General features: G+C 47.0%; 1 protein-coding gene across 1 annotated transcript; it reads left to right on the forward strand.

The window, feature by feature from the left end:
* Nucleotides 1-1,001: 1,001 nt before the first annotated feature.
* Nucleotides 1,002-14,443, forward strand: LOC310807139 (hypermethylated in cancer 2 protein-like). Its single transcript, XM_083673462.1, has 2 exons — nt 1,002-1,080; nt 11,982-14,443. The coding sequence occupies exon 2, from the start codon at nt 12,066-12,068 to the stop codon at nt 13,833-13,835; it is 1,770 nt and encodes a 589-aa protein (XP_083529588.1). The 5' UTR covers nt 1,002-1,080; nt 11,982-12,065; the 3' UTR covers nt 13,836-14,443.
* The last annotated feature ends 2,396 nt before the right edge of the window (nt 14,444-16,839 follow it).

The following is a 16,839-nucleotide window of genomic DNA, read 5'->3' on the forward strand; positions in this document are numbered from 1 at the left end:
GCTCTGTAGTGTGAATTAGGGTATAGTGGCGTATAAATGTTTTTCTAGGGTGCGTGTGCCTAGAGTAGGGCCTAGGCCTACTTATCTGGGGTGGTCATTCGATAGGTGGAGCGGGCCTGTGGGCTAAGAGGAGGGGCCACTAGATTACCTCACTTCCGTTCGGAACATCTGGTGCCAGGGTATCTAGCCCCTTCTTGAATATTTTCCATAGGAAGCAGCAAATACTCAATAATTTCGGACGTAAAGGCCGATTCATTCAAACTAAATAAACATCCGAATCAAAGCGAAAGCGCAGTGTCACAACGTAGGCCAACATGAGAATGGGCGGCTTGGAAAATGCTACATGGATGCATAATTATGCTAATAGCCTTTGATGTTTCAACTCAATCTTTTTGCACCTTTTTGCAGTGACTTGGTGTAGGATGCATCTTTTCCGACAATAGATAAAACAGAAATCACGTAGCCCTAACCTAGACATTTGGCACTTTGTGTAGAAGGTCTACTGTCACAATTTTCTAAACTAATCATTATAATATTTTTCTCAATGTATCATTAGAATCTCTTGATGGCAAAGTGACTTGATTTTATTGTGACTTAAAGTTACTAAGGTAACGTAGGCCCAGGCCTACACGTTTTAGGCTTCAGCCTGCTGCGCCTAATAAACTGTTATTAAACGCGCGTATTTTGGAGAGACAATCCCAGTATAAAAAACACAATTATTTAATTGATTGTGTTTATGTTGATCAATGTATCGGGCAGCGATTATGGCATGACTGCGAGGTGTGATACAACACGCAATTTCGCAGCAGTCTGTTTCTGGAATACATTATTAGGACTATTACGCGGAATTGGGAAATGGTGATGGTGGTGTTGATAAATCTGCCAGTCCACAAACCCCCATGAAACGAGGAGGAAAGAGCCCGATGTTTTCTCCCTTTTCTACGCTCTTGGTTGGCTTCTATTCAAATTTGGGTCAGGGGTGAGAAAGCCCAACGTCACAAGCTTGCAACATGGCGTCCCGAAGGCTGTGAGATGAGCAGGAGGATGGTAAATTGAGAACGCTCCTACCGATGTAATAAGGTATCTAAACGACATTTGTCTTATTCTCCGATAAGTGTGATAGTATTTCGGCACAAGTTTATTAGCCATTGTGATCGGATAGATTTCTCACTCGCGGAAAAATCGCAAGGATATTCGCTGTTGCGGTGGCTTTCTATCGCGTGCCAACAAAAAGGGGCTTCGCCTGTGTAGCGCCTGGTGCCTATTCTGGCTCTACCAGCTTGGCAAGATGTGAGCTGGCGTTTTGTCTGCATGAACAGCTTTTGCAAACCGTCGTTCATTTTAACATGTTCCCCTCACTCTTGCTACACTGTTTACATAGAAGACCTATTATTTGCCAATGTTTGGTGCCGCCGGGGATACGACTATTTGCAAAGGCTTGGGTGAACTAGGCTGGCAAAGCACATTATTATGCCTAAAGAAAGGAGCTACCCCAAAGCGATTCAAGTGTATCTTGCTTACTCTCTTCGTTCTTCTCCCATTTGCACAAGTCTATTCATTCTCACAGCCTTTCTTTAGTCATTTAGTGATTTCGATTTTTATACGCGTTTCATCATTGGATTTCTCATGAATAGTTTTTCGTAGCCTACTTTGTTGTTGAGCTTAACACATTTTATGGACGCAACTCTTTGATTCAGGTACAGTGGACAGCTTTTTATGTAATGGATCACGTACATCTGGTTTATTCAGACGAGCGTTTCATCCCTGTGTTCTGCCTTGTCAGCTTGCATGATTTCGGTGCCAACCACGGCTTATTTACCTCGCACCTCATTGTTTGTTTTTATCGTGGATATGGAGTTTGTTGAGCCACACGCGTCCTGCAGACCGTGTTGTGGCGACACGATAGCACACAATTTAATGAATGAGAGCGTATCGTAGAATCCCTTGTTGTGTATCAATACGCTGTAGTCTTCCTGTAGTCTTCCTGTGACCAGTGAGCACTTTAGGTCCGCACACATCGACTAGCTTTATAATAACACCACGGATGTGTAGTTTTATATTGGGACCGAAAACATATTCTGTTGTAGCCGTGCAGCGAGGCGAATGTTGCAAAATGTGCAACACCCCTTTACTCAATTAAAGGAAGATTGAAAGGATACAACAAAACAACAACAACCACCACCAACGGAGTCGTTTTTGTTGGTTTTTCATGCTGTTTTTATTTCGTTTTATCAAGGTATTTATCAGTATGGCTTACTGTGTTGTTGCCAGTTTACTCTTTTGAACTGGCCTCTGGGGCGTGTACAGGTGTGAACTCTAGGCTGCTTGCCTGTTCAGGTGACTGGTGGTGTTTAAGTATCAAGGGGCACAGAGATAATCAGTCGCAGGAATGTCAGTTATGTGAGGTCTGTTTTCATTGTATGTACATTTTTCACTGGCACTCTGCAAAATGCCACACTGCAGAATGGTTGCATTTCAGTTGTATTTCTTATTAATGAAATGTATTCCGTTATGACAGACAGTGTCGGCAAGGGAGAAGTTGGCCATCATTCAGCCTCTCTGTTTCTCTGTACTGGTGGTTTTAGATTGTATGTAATGTAATTATGTCAAAATACTAATGGACACATCTTATTGAAAAGCCCTTTGCTTTGGTGTTTACAGTGCTAGGGAGGGTTAGGGTAGGCCTACATCTGCAGGTTATTCCCAGCCTCAGTGAAACATCAGTGGCATGGCTTCCATCGTGATCCTTAAATGATCATGTGATTAGTGTCAGCTTCTGAGTTCAGCTCTGAATAACATGGAACGTTTGGATGACGGTGACATAATGGACAGTTGAGGCCTGGGGATGTAGAGGAGTTGCCTGTTGTGTGCTCTACCCCACGATCACACACACACACACACACACACACACACACACACACTCACACACACACACCATGTATTGTGTACATTGTGATCAAGGCTTACGGTAGTGGTGTGGAGCCAGTGCATAAGAAGGGTACTTAGGTTATATGTTCTGCTGACATGTTGGGCTGGGATTTAGCTTATGGATTGTGTTAGTCTGGCATATGCATGTAGGTCTGTTCCGGTTGTTCCCTGGTAGTTTGGTTGGTGGAGTGGCTGAATGTCCTCAGGGCAGGGCTGTTGTTTTTTAGGGAAAAGAAACAGTCCTTGGAATGCAGTGCTGATAGCCTGCAGGGTGAGCAGTGTTTAAGACGAGGAGAGGAGAGGGGAGAGGAGAGAGGGGAGAGAGGAGAGAGGAGAGAGGGGAGAGAGGAGGTCGATCTGGAGGAGGGGGACCAGACAGGATCTTTACCCAACATGCCCTCTGTCCTTAGCTGTGGATAGAGCTGATCATGTGGTTAACACACACACACACACACACACACACACACACACACACACAGTCTGAGTGATGGTCGGGATGTTAACATTTTTACAAACACTGTCCCTCCTACACTTTATCTCCATTGAAGTGGACTGAAATCTGAAAACAACCAGTTTGTGATTGTGACATGGTTGATGGCTCCCGCCGTCCTGTTGTGAAGCAAACTCCGCTGTTATGGTACGAGTCGGTTCTGAAGCAGCCTTCTGGTGTCTGACTGGGTGCTTGGCATTAGGTGCCTGCCAATACGTTTGTTATTGAGGCCTGCAGTTCTTTCTCAGTACTTCTAGCTAGTGGAAGGTACAGCGTTCCTGTTGCTACTATATTATTACTATGAACCTGTTACTATGAAATGTGAGCCTGACCTCTCTTTGCAGACATTGTTTGAGACTCGGGTACTGAAGGTGTTGAAGATGTAACTCGTGTGTAAGCTGTAGCCTCTGACTGCTCCTGTAACCTATGTTTGCCGTCTGGAAAGGGTTAATGTGGAGGAGCTCGGGCAGTCTGCGTCACTCTGCTGAATTGGCTTTCTATATGAAGATAACGTGTGTGTGTGTGTGTGTGTGTGTGTGTGTGTGAGAGACCCTTTAGGATACCCTCAGGAGGGTGACACCCACACCACAGCAGAAATTCAAGACATGGTTTGTGTTATACAGGTGATGGGAAGGGGCAGTTGTCCACTTTTTGTAGTAGTAGGGGTGTGTGTGTGTGTGTGTGTGTGTGTGTGTGTGTGTGTGTGTGTGTGTGTGTGTGTGTGTGTGTGTGTGTGTGTGTGTGTGTGTGTGTGTGTGTGTGTGGCAGAATGGTAGGGTGCACGGTTGTGTTTTCTTCTATGGCTGAAGCGCGGGGGCATGTTTTGGGGTACGAGGCAGCCAGAGGCTCCCCCCTCTGATTAATGGAAGGGGCTCTTTTCTTTCTGCCTGCGCCCCTGGCAGGCCTCTGTTTGTGGTGAACTCCTCTCTGTTTGTGTTCAACATGGCTGACCTGCACGGTGGAAAATGGGCCTTAATTGGAGGGGTCTTTCCGGACGGGTGCGGAGACACTGTAAATGATGTTGTGCCCCCCCCCCCCCCAGTGATGCATCACCAGGGTCACTGCACCTGTTCACCAGTATTTATTTTCAATGATTGTATAAAATAATTTCAGACTGGACAGGTCATGTTTCATTTTATCCCCTGTTTTTGATTGACCCACATACAGTTAGGAGTTCTCTCCAGCAGCTTTTTATGAATGAGTTGCCCACCAGGACAACCCACACTCAGGCCCAGAAATCGCCTAACTCTGAATGGAACCCTAGGAAGCACTGTGTGTGTGTGTGTGTGTGTGTGTGTGTGTGTGTGTGTGTGTGTGTGTGTGTGTGTGTGAGATATACCCTCAGGAGGGTGACCCCCACACCACAGCAGAAATTCAAGACATGGTTTGTGTTATACAGGTGATGGGAAGGGGCAGTTGTCCACTTTTTGGGAGTTGTGACCAGATGTCATAGGACCCACACCATAAGGTGCTGTGGAATATGGACCACTAGACCGATGTTGATTGCAATGAAAACGCGTTAGATTTTGGGTTGAATGGATGATGATGTGTCCCCCCCCAGTGATGCATAGATTGCAACACCTGTGAGGAGGAGCAGGGGCCCACCTTGCCCGTGCAGCCCTTCTGCAGTGTTGAAACGACTCTGGGCTGGTTGCTAAGTGTTTGCATTTCAAACTGGCCTTGCACCATCCTCCCCCAACCCCTCCCCCGCTCCCCTTGCCCACCAATACACACACAGCACACCAACCCCTCTCTTCTCTCCTGTAAAGAGAACGGTCATATTCCTGGAGTGTGTGTGTGTGTGTGCGTGCGTGTTCGTGCGCATGTGCAGACATGACCTCTCATTTCTCTGCTGTTACAACACACACATACACACCCGCACCTTTCCTCTGTCTCTTACTGCTCACTAATACCCCTCTCTCTTACCCCTCTCTCTTACCCCTCTCTCTTACCCCTCTCTAATACCCCTCTCTAATACCCCTCTCTCTTACCCCTCTCTAATACCCCTCTCTAATACCCCTCTCTCTTACCCCTCTCTAATACCCCTCTCTAATACCCCTCTCTAATACCCCTCTCTCTTACCCCTCTCTAATACCCCTCTCTCTTACCCCTCTCTAATACCCCTCTCTCTTACCCCTCTCTAATACCCCTCTCTCTTACCCCTCTCTAATACCCCTCTCTTACTGCTCTTACCCCTCTCTAATACCCCTCTCTCTTATCCCTCTCTTACTGCTCTTACCCCTCTCTCTTACCCCTCTCTCTTACCCCTCTCTAATACCCCTCTCTCTTACCCCTCTCTTACTGCTCTTACCCCTCTCTCTTACCCCTCTCTCTTACCCCTCTCTAATACCCCTCTCTAATACCCCTCTCTCTTACCCCTCTCTAATACCCCTCTCTAATACCCCTCTCTCTTACCCCTCTCTAATACCCCTCTCTCTTACCCCTCTCTCTTACCCCTCTCTTACCCCTCTCTAATACCCCTCTCTCTTACCCCTCTCTAATACCCCTCTCTCTTACCCCTCTCTCTTACCCCTCTCTAATACCCCTCTCTCTTACCCCTCTCTTACTGCTCTTACCCCTCTCTCTTACCCCTCTCTCTTACCCCTCTCTAATACCCCTCTCTAATACCCCTCTCTCTTACCCCTCTCTAATACCCCTCTCTCTTACCCCTCTCTCTAATACCCCTCTCTCTTACCCCTCTCTCTTACCCCTCTCTCTTACCCCTCTCTAATACCCCTCTCTAATACCCCCCTCTCTAATACCCCTCTCCCATGACAAGACCCTACACAGCCTGAGGAAGGAATTACAGTAGAAACATTGTTGAAAGAAAATGGTAAAAATGGATCACACTTCAATTATGATGCAATGTGTTACATCACACATTTTTGTTGTTCAAAGTTTCCAGGTTTCTGTTAGTTGGCACTTCACTAATTGTGGTGTGTATTGTGTTTTTGGCACCACTGTTATTTCACCACTGGACTTTGCCTCACCTCTACTGCCTTTCCTGATTCTCTGGCCCCTTAATCAAAGAGCTGGTCCCAACACTCCTCACTGGCTTCCTATCCTCACCTCCTTTCCTAGAAATCATGATGAAACGCAGATGTAGACATTCTGTAGTGTGTTTTAGTCCTACTCATCTGTTCCCAAGGCTGGGGGGCTGGTCCTGACCCTAACCCTAACCCTAACACTCCTCAAGAACATGCAGGCTTATGTCATGTTGCTTCCACCTATCCAGTAGGGGTGCAAGTCCAACCCCGTGCCTGTACTGCCCGGTCCCAAATCAACCCACAGTCTCAAATCAACCCACAGTCTCAAATCAACCCACAGTCTCAAATCAACCCACAGTCTCTTGTCTTTACCCCTGGTCACGTCTTGCAGCTCGATCTTCAAAGGTTGTCACCATGCCACTCCCCTCTCACCGGCTCACACCAGGGGCTTTAAATACAGGAGGCCAGCCTTGTAAAAATGCTGTACACACAATCCCACCTAACATCATGGATGGATGGCCAAGTCTGAAGAGGGAGGGCCTATATTCCAGTGCTAGTAATGGCTTTATTTTCTGTTGATGCATTTCACGGGAGTATGGCGAGGGTAGCACTATGCTGTATGTCTCTTTGAGTTTCTGTAATGCACCTATCGCGTGTGTGTACACACATGGAACTCCGATGGATGTGGTGCAGACCTATCTCTCTCCCCTGTGGTACTAAGCATGTTTTCCTGGGCACACCAGGGAGAGGGGGAGCTGGGCCTACACGTGTCCCACCCTGGCTGCATATAGATCAGCCATAATCCATTAGCGGCTCCCTGGAATCCAGCAGGCACAGCACAGTCAGGAGGGGCCGGGGGGAGAGAGGGTGGCTAGTTGGGTGATGGGGGGGAGGAGAAAGAGCGAGAGAGAGAGGAGGAGGGGGATGGGGGGAGGGCTCTTTTTTCTCTCTTGAGCTCTTCTCTGAGCCCAGCCCCCTTTTACATCGGCCTGTTGGAAAAGCCTCTTGAATCCCCCCATAAAGCCTGCAGAGGTGTGTGTGTGTGTGTGTGTGTGTGAGAGAAAAGGAAAGAAAGAGACCTGGTTGATATACGGTTTCCTGGCTGGCATCACAGCTAAGCCCTTCCTTCATTTCTCTCTCTCTCTCTCTGCCAGTGGGTTACAGCACTGACCATCCTTTTCTTTTGGCACGTCGTGCCTTTAACTGTGAGCCCAGGGTGCTGTGTTGTTGAGTAGCTCATGATAATTTGTGTCGGGGCCAGAGTGGGTTGACCTGATCCTGGGGCAGTTGAACTGATCCTGGGGCAGTTGTCAGTAACAGTGGGGAACTGACGCCTTGACTGACCCAAGTGAGGCTACAGACAGAATGGAGAGAGGAGAGAGGAGAGAGGAGAGAGGGGGAGGGGATCCAGAGTGTCAGAGCAGAGGCAGGCCCAGGCCTGATCCCTCTAGCTGATAACAACGTGATACCAGTGGAGTTGAGTGGTATAGAAACAGGATCGATGAGTCAGCCGACTAACTTTAACCAACTCATCTTTTATAAGGAGAGCGTAACCTGAGAATGAGTGTCAAGCTCGGATAAGATTTAATAACGGTGTCGAATTGATTATTTGACCGAGCTGCCCCGCTGTTGTGATGTCACTTTGTTGTTGTGTCTTTTGCTCATCAACATCTGCTGTGTGGTTGTGTTCTCTGTGTGGTTGTGTTCTCTGTGTGGTTGTGTTCTCTGTGTGGTTGTGTTCTCTGTGTGGTTGTGTTCTCTGTGTGATTGTGTTCTCTGTGTGGTTGTGTTCTGTGTGGTTGTGTTCTCTGATGTGAGGTGAGTGTCCTGTCTCATGTTTGGATTACATGGATGAATTAGAACATCGTCTAGCAGGGCCCAGTTGGGTATCGCCTTTATCTCCATTAGTGGAAAGTGTTAGATATAATAATAATAAATACTAATAATAATACATTTATTTATCGAGCACATTTCGTACAGAGACTGCAGCTCAAAGTGCCGTACATAAAAATCAAGTAAAAAGAAACAATAATACAACAGAAGAAAAATAGGAAAACAACAAATAAACAGCAGCAGCCTACATGTTAAAAAGATACAAACAATGGTATTAGATAATTGAAGCATTATTCAAGTAAAACCCAAGCAAAGCAGACCAGTAGTGAAATATAAGTATAATTTGTAATGAACTATAAGTGACTCTTCAGTTAAATGCAGACTGGTAGGCACTTTTCGGCAGGACTTGTTTAGATAGTGTAAAGAGCTCAATGCTCCCTCCTCCCTCCTGTGTTCTGTGTACATCCAGGGACTCCTGCTTTTCTGGTTCTACTTTACCGTGCCGTGAAAAGGTACATTGCCAAGTTAGCAATGTACCTTTGCAACATGTATTTATGGGTTTAGTCCACAGCTCTCTCTGCATTACAGTGTAATCTTCTGTAATACGCTATGCCCAGCTCGGACCAGGGGCTTTAGGGGCTGTTAGCCTAATGCCAGCCCTTTCAGGGCTGTATGTGAATGTGAAGAACATGGTTCAGGGATAGGACTAGAGTCTCTCTCTCACACACACACAGTCAAGAGTTGAATTGGGCTATGACCAGGCCTACCTGACTGTTGAAAGACGTGCAGGCTTTTGTTCCTGTCCAGTCCTAACATATCCGAGGGCATAGGTAAGGCATGTCAGACTGGATTTTGGAAGAAGGGTAGATTAAAGTGTAGGCCTACAGATCATCAATGGTGTGGATTCACTCGGAGCAAATGGAATCAGAGCATTTGGAAAACATAGCAGCCCTGTCATAGCTGTGGCCTATAGAAGCCATCTTGTTAAATTGGCACAGTTAATAGAAAACATCTTCACTGCCTGTTTGTATCTATGACCAGGCACAGGCGGAGCCGACACGAGCCATGAGACGCCTGCTGCACAGTGGCCAGAAGCACTGATCCCTCTCCCTTTAAAGGTGTCGCATGTACAGTACCAGTCAAAAGTTTGGACACACCTTCTCATTCAATGGTTTTTCTTTATTTTTTTATTATTTTCTACATTGTAGATTGATATCGAAGACATCAAAACTATGAAGGAACACATATGGAATTATGCAGTAAACAAAAAAGTGTTAAACAAACCAGAATATGGTTTATTTGTTTTAGATTCTTCAAAGTAGCCACCTTTTGCTTTGATGACAGCTTTGCACACTCTTGGCAAGGTGTGTCCAAACCTTTGACTGGTACTGTACATATGGTACTTGAAGGCCAGTGCTCACCACGACAGCAGATTGTAGAAAGCGCCACGATTGGACCAAAACAGCGCTCTCCAATGAACATTCTTTTTCATGTGATCTCATTTCTTGATCGCTGCCGATTGGGCGTGGCCATTTGGCACTGTTTTAAAGCTCAAATCTACATAATAATTGAAGTCTTGGAACTAATATGTGCCTTGTTTATCTGCCAAGTGCCTTATGGGATTTTCTGGTGAACCTTTTACAGCATTGTTGACAGTATGAACAGATCCTGCGGGTAATCCAAGATCCAGTCACAAATCAACCCACCATATCCTCATCCCCATCTCCTTGGCACCGTGTGGTCACAGGTGTAGGCCTCGCCCTGGTGGGGTGATTCGGGACCGGACATAACAACATTAGTATCATGTGTTGAGTTGCTGTAAATCTGAATGCCTGTGTGTAAATAAACGGCAGCAATTCAATCAAATGAATTAAATTCATTTTTTCCTGTGGTAACAGGCTAGCGGATGTCGAGGTCAGGCTAAGAGCATTAGCTGTTGTCTTTGGTGTCTAATGTGAAACGTGTCATAACTGCTGACTCCTGGAGAAGCTCCGGGAGTAATCTCACATCTCAGCTGTGTTAGACTCGCTGAAGCTGTTACAATATGTTGCTGTTATACATCATAACTCTGAGATTGCTAAAGCCGATAGCAGTTACTAGTTTTACCGCCAGAAACCAAAAACTGGTTGTTACAGCACATTGAATATTGTTGATTGAATACTGTCGATTGAATACTGTAGACTGAGCAACTGTTTTCACAGCAACAATAAAGGCCATCAAGACTCCTCCAGTAGATTGAGCATCTGCGTAGGGCTTTTATTTGTTTGTTAGTGGTAAAATGCCATCCTTAATGTAGATAATACACATTACACACCATGCCAAGCAATCCCAGGAAGGCCCCATCTTAGCTGAGCGTGAGATGGTGGTGCTAAAGGACTGACGCTGTGTTCACAGTGGAGGAGATGTAATTGGCTCTGGCTAGATTTCTCCATTCTCCCTCTATTAAAAGGCAAACGAACAGGATAGAGCAGTTAAATCCCCCCCACTTGCGACCCATCATTTTTAGATGATGCATCCAGTGATCTTGGGTTGTGAGGGGCTGAAGAGGCTCCGTTGAATTAGAATGCGTTGTTGCAAATTCATATACATCTGGGAGACTTGTACGATTAGCGTACAACTTATTGAACATTCGACAGAATGTTACTTTGAAGGAGGATGGCGGTTCTTCTAGTTCTAGAGGTGGGCCTCTGGAGGATCAGGTGGTGCGGCTCATAGCTCTCTCTGGGCCACACCCTTCTCCCCTCCCCCTCTCTCGGCTCCTGTGTAGCCTTACCTGCTCAGGTGTCACCTAATCCCTCCCCCCGGCCGTCCACTACCACGACCCCCCCCACCCCCAGACAATGGGGCTGGGGCTGACATTACCATGACCTAATAGGGCCTAGCATGAGCCGCGCTGCCAAGGAGGGCACACTGTGGAAACTAGAGTTACGCTCAGGAGAGGGAAGAAGAAGAAGAAGGGGAGGAGGGGGGTCAGAAAAGTGGCTATTTAACCCCTTTTCCCTCTCCACCCCTTTGGCTTTTGTGCCAGAACAGTGAGGCGGTGTACGATTCAGAACATGATATGTAATGTGGCAATTTGTTTGAAAAGGGGGGAAGAAGAGAGAGGGAGAGATCACCGTTTCTCAGCTATCTGTGGCCATGGGAAGTGTCACAGCATGACATTACGTGGCATGCTGTGCTGGCAGTTCACTAATTTCCCTGTGGGGATTGGCGACTCAGGATATTTGATGATTACTCTCTCACCTGTGTTAAATTCTTGTGTACACAGCATTTTTTTTTTTTTAAATGTTTCTCAGGTGGCTGAGACTTAGCTTAGTTAATCCTTGTGGTTTCTATTTGAATTGGTGGTTCATGAGTCACATCTTAAAGCACTGTGCATCCTCTGTCAGCCCTGGGTCATGATCTTAACTGGTAGGGTTAATCAGCCCCCCCCCCCCCCCCCCCCCCCCCACCTTCTCTTGCTTTAGTTCTTGCTGTTTTTGATGTTCACAGAACAAAGTGCATACTAAATTACCAGTTTAGGCCAGGGCAGGCTTCACTTTCTGTGTTGCCTGAATGCCTTTCATGATGCTCATGAAAGTTAGTGAGATTATTCTTGCTTGAAGTTCAATAAATAGAAAGTACAAAAAAAAATGAAACTCTGTTTTTGTGTCTGTTCTCACCCAGCTTCCCTAACACTAACCGTCTCTTTCTCTTTCTCCTCTCCCCCTTCCCATCCTCTCCCCCTTCCCATCCTCTCTCAGCTTCAGGTGGTGTTCGTGTAGGAAGAGAGAGAGCGTGAGAGAGAGAGAGAGTAGGAAGGAAGGAAGGAAGGAAGGAAGGTGGAAATGGAACTGCCAAATCATGCCAAACAACTGCTGCTGCAACTCAACCAGCAGAGGGCCAAAGGCTTCCTGTGTGATGTCATCATCGTGGTGGAGAACGCCCTCTTCCGCGCCCACAAGAACATCCTGGCGGCCAGCAGCATCTACTTCAAATCCCTGGTCCTCCACGACAACCTCATCAACCTGGACACGGAGATGGTGAACCCCTCTGTGTTCCGGCAGGTCCTGGACTTCATCTACACAGGGAAGCTCCTGTCCTCGTCAGACCAGAGCAGCGAGCAGAACTTCAGTGCCCTCTTGACTGCCGCCAGCTACCTCCAGCTCCACGACCTTGCTGCCCTGTGCAGGAAGAAACTGAAGCGCAGCGGCGGGAAGCCCCTGCCAGGTAAACCCTCCACCCCGGGTCCTCTTAGCCGAGTACGGAACAATAACCAGCGCCTCTCCTCTTCTACCCCTGCTGGGACTCACAACCACTACGCCCCTGCCCCCTCCGACGCAGACCAGCCACAGCCGGACGAAGGCCTCCGGGACAAGCACTCGGACGATGAGATGTTCATCGACACCTCTGGGAAGATCGGGAACAGAGGGAACAACGGAAGTAATGGAAACCTCAGTAGCGGTGGGAGTGGTGGAGAGCCAGACCTCGGGCTGGACCTGTCCAAGAAGAGCCCCCCCTCGGCGGGCACAGCCACTGACGCCCTCAGCCCCCACAGCAACTCCCAGGAGTCCCCTCAATCTGCCTCAGTATCCACAACCAACAGTGCCTCACTGGACGACTCCTCCACCACCTTGCCGGGCCTGGATGCCTCCGGCCCAGAGCCTATGGAGCTCACCCCCACCCCCAGGGCCACGGAGGATGGCCAGTCTCAGCCCGACGCTCCCCCACCCCGCAAGAGCTCTCGCCAAGTCGCCCGCAAGAAGGAGTGGCCAAAGAGAGAGGCCTCTGGGCTAAAAGCTGAGGACCGCGACAGGCCCCTGGCCAACGGCGTGATCGTGGGTCCAAAAGATGGCCGCTCCTCTAGTGGTGGTGGCGGTGGTGGGGGCAGCGGAAGCAGCTTTGCCTCTGACCAGTCGTTCCAGTGTAAAGAGGAGGAGGAGGGAGGAGAGAATGGCCAGGAGCACAGCGACGAGAGCGGGCAGAGTGATGGAGAGGGTGGAGGAGGAGGGAGAGGTGGCGGGCAGCACAGTGCCAACTACGTGTACCGGCAGGAAGGCTTCGAGCCAGCGTTCGGGGACAACCTGTACGTGTGCATCCCCTGTGGGAAGGGCTTCCCCAGCTCAGAGCAGCTCAACGCCCACGTGGAGACGCACACGGAGGACGAGCTCTACATCAAAGAGGAAGGGGGCACCTTCGTCAAAGAGGAAGAGGAGGAGGAGGCGGAAGATCTCTCCGCCCCCGTGGCCCCTACCACCTTCGGGAGCTCCGAGCCCCGCCCCTTCAAGTGCACCGTCTGCAGCAAGAGCTACAAGGACCCGGCGACGCTGAGGCAACACGAGAAGAGCCACTGGCTGACCCGCCCCTTCCCCTGCAACATCTGTGGGAAGATGTTCACCCAGAGGGGCACCATGACGCGGCACATGAGGAGCCACCTGGGCCTCAAGCCGTTTGCGTGTGAGGAGTGCGGCATGCGTTTCACACGCCAGTACCGTCTGACGGAGCACATGCGTGTCCACTCCGGGGAGAAGCCGTACGAATGCCAGCTGTGCGGCGGGAAGTTCACCCAGCAACGCAACCTCATCAGCCACCTGAGAATGCACACCTCACCCTCCTAAAAAAAAAACACAACAAGCCAAAGAACTCTGGGAAAGGAAAAAAAATCCTGCTCTCTTTTTAGAAGACCCATCTCACAAGCAAAGAAACGCACACATCCTCATATGTGCGTGTACACACTCTCACACTCACGCACACACACACACACACACATATGCTGATTCCAATAGATGACCCCCTGGCTAAGTGTGTAACATAGCAGTTGTCCAGGTGTCTCTGTGTGTCTGGTGGCGGGATGACATTGTCTATGGAAACACCTTAAGTCTGAGGGGATGACGCACCCCTCTCTATCTCTCTCTCTGAAGTCACCTTGCATGGGTGAATTGAAATGACTTGTGGTCTCTGTAGTCTGTCAAATGTGAATGAGGGTACTGCTGTAACCTCAACCCCCACCCCGTACCTCTGTCCTCATACACCCCCTCCTTCCTCAGGAGTATTTGGCCTTTGAGTTTTTAGAACTGAACCCCAAAGGGTTACTTCAGGGTACCCCAGCATTGTCAACCAAAACCCATCCATCCCTTTAATTTTACACAGGTCTAATTCTTTCACTCGATCAGCAACATACATGACAGGCAATAATTGAAAATAATGTTTTTGTTGTGACCATACAGCTTTATATCCTGGTTGTAATGGGGTGGGGCTCTGTATGTGAGGGAATGGTAGGCGGACCATCTCCATGCTTTAGCTGAAAGTCCTCTGATGGAGAGGGGGTTCCAGGTGGGTTACTTTTCGACCAGGGGGTACATTTTACCTACTCCACACAAACAAACACACACACACACACAGACACTCTCTCACCTTAAAATCTCCTGTTCCGCTGTTCTCTGGATAACAGAGAGGGGGGGATTGTCATTTTGGTTTTGCCCGCTGAAACTCCCAGGAGTCTGAATCCTGGAAGGAAAGAAATAACCCTCGAGGTACTTGTTTTACTCAAAGAACTTGTAATGTTTCTGTGAATGTTTAAACTGGAAGGTCTTGGGATGTTTTTCTTGTGGAGGGGTGGGGTGGGGTGGGGGGGTGTGTGGGTGGGTTTAGTTTAACGGGGAAGAGAGGGGAGGGAGGGAGTTTGGTGTAGGCTGAATTTCACGTTCAGCGGGTACGTTCATATTGTCTGTATAGTTTTCCTCCCCTCACAAAAAAGAAAAGTCTGTTTGTATGACAGGCTCGTGACCTCGCTACCTCTGATTAATCTTATGAACTCCATGTTGATTAGTTGAAAGTTCTTATGTAATTAATTGTATAAAGTGTGTAGATTACAGTAACTCTTCACCTAATGCTTTAACCTGCCCATCTCTCAACACAGGTTTTTTTAATGCTTTTAGATTTAACATGTTAACATTATTTTTAACTGTTGTTTTTACTTGTCGTAAAGATAGCTTTTGCGGGTGCCGTACTCAACACGGCCCCACCTCAAAATGTACTGTAGCTTCCTTGCCTGGAGCAAATAGTGGTTAGTGAGTTTAGATGCACAGTGTTCCAAAGATCTTATGAATGTTAAGGAGAACAGAGCTGACTAACAGATGTTGCTAGACAAGTTCATAACCAAAGTTATAAAAAAAAAAAAGTTGTACTTAAGATATATAGCATACTAAATTATTTCACTTTTGATTTTTCTTTTACTGTATAATAACAAATTATGAATTATATTCTAGGTCCAAACAAAGAAATCCAGTTGTGTTGGAACCTTGACCAATGAGGGCAGAGAGATTTTGTGTGGTTTGCAAGGAAAGCTTGTGCTGATTGGTGGGCTGGTATTAATGTAAACTTTACTCGTAAAGAAATTGTAAAGTTTACAATGTTCCCTGAAAGTTTTTTTTCTTTTGTTTGTATCAAGGGTCCTTCATCACTTTATATTCCCTAACTTTACAACAGGACTTGATGACATTGTATGTGTTCTGTTCAGACCAAAAAAAAAGAAGAAAAAAAGATAGAAATTATAATCAAATTTTTAATGTGAAGTTCAAGTTTTCTTGTTAGTTTTTTGAGCCAGACTTTTGCGAGCTTGTATTGAAATGGAGGCAAAGATGCACTGGACAACTCATCTCATCTCTCACCTGCTACAACATCCATTTCTCTGATTGTCTTCACTGATGTCACACAGTTGATGAAACTGCTATATATTGCCACCCTTATAAGACATCCTCGTTTAAATATCACTACATTAGTATTGTTACTAAACCATCACATTTTTACGAAAGGGATGTGTACATCCTTTTGTTCTAAGTGGGCTCCGCTGGAACCCGACGTGCTCCCTGAGGAGTTGTCCAGTGAATCAACACTCTTGCGGTACACTATGGGAGTGGAACTTTCAGTGCAAGTTTTTGGTATAGGCATTCCTCTATTATGTTGGTTTCAACTGTCTTTTTGATTTCTATTCCTCCTTCGTCCTCATGTTATGGTCTGTGAAATGTTTTGTCATCATAGGGATGCAGCTACAGTCAAATAATTGTTTCAAGGTACCTGCGCCCTGGACTCCCAGAGCCTGTGTTATGGAGGCTAAATGTCTTGCCGTTTTTACCAAGGTTTAAGCAGTTACTGTTGAGTGATTGCATGGTACATCTATGGATTTGTAACACTCCCTAAATCTGATATCCATTGCCTAATTCATGTTTGCTTATGATCTCTTATTAGTTCTTCGGGAGTCCATGATGCATAACCTTTTAAACGCTATTGTACTTGTCAGCACTTAAGCAGTACAGCGTAATGTCTGTGATGCAAAAGGTGTTTTTGTACAGCAAGATCTCTAGCCATCTCTGCAAAGTCTTTGCAGCTGTAGTCGAACAAACGTTCGTTTGTTTGACAAAAAGAAGAAAAATACGAACTCCAAACTGTGACCATACTACTACTACTACTCAGATACTTCAGGGATTGTTCTGCATCTATGAATGTAGGACTCTCAGCTACATTTGTAAGACATAGTATTGTATCAATTTCTCTGTATTTTAATCATGGGAAAAGCAGAACACTAGTTTCATATTTAAGATTAAAAGGGGGGTACTTTTTCAA

Source organism: Argentina silus (assembly GCF_951799395.1).
Source record: "Argentina silus genome assembly, chromosome: 7".
In the NCBI taxonomy this organism is placed as follows: domain Eukaryota; kingdom Metazoa; phylum Chordata; class Actinopteri; order Argentiniformes; family Argentinidae; genus Argentina; species Argentina silus.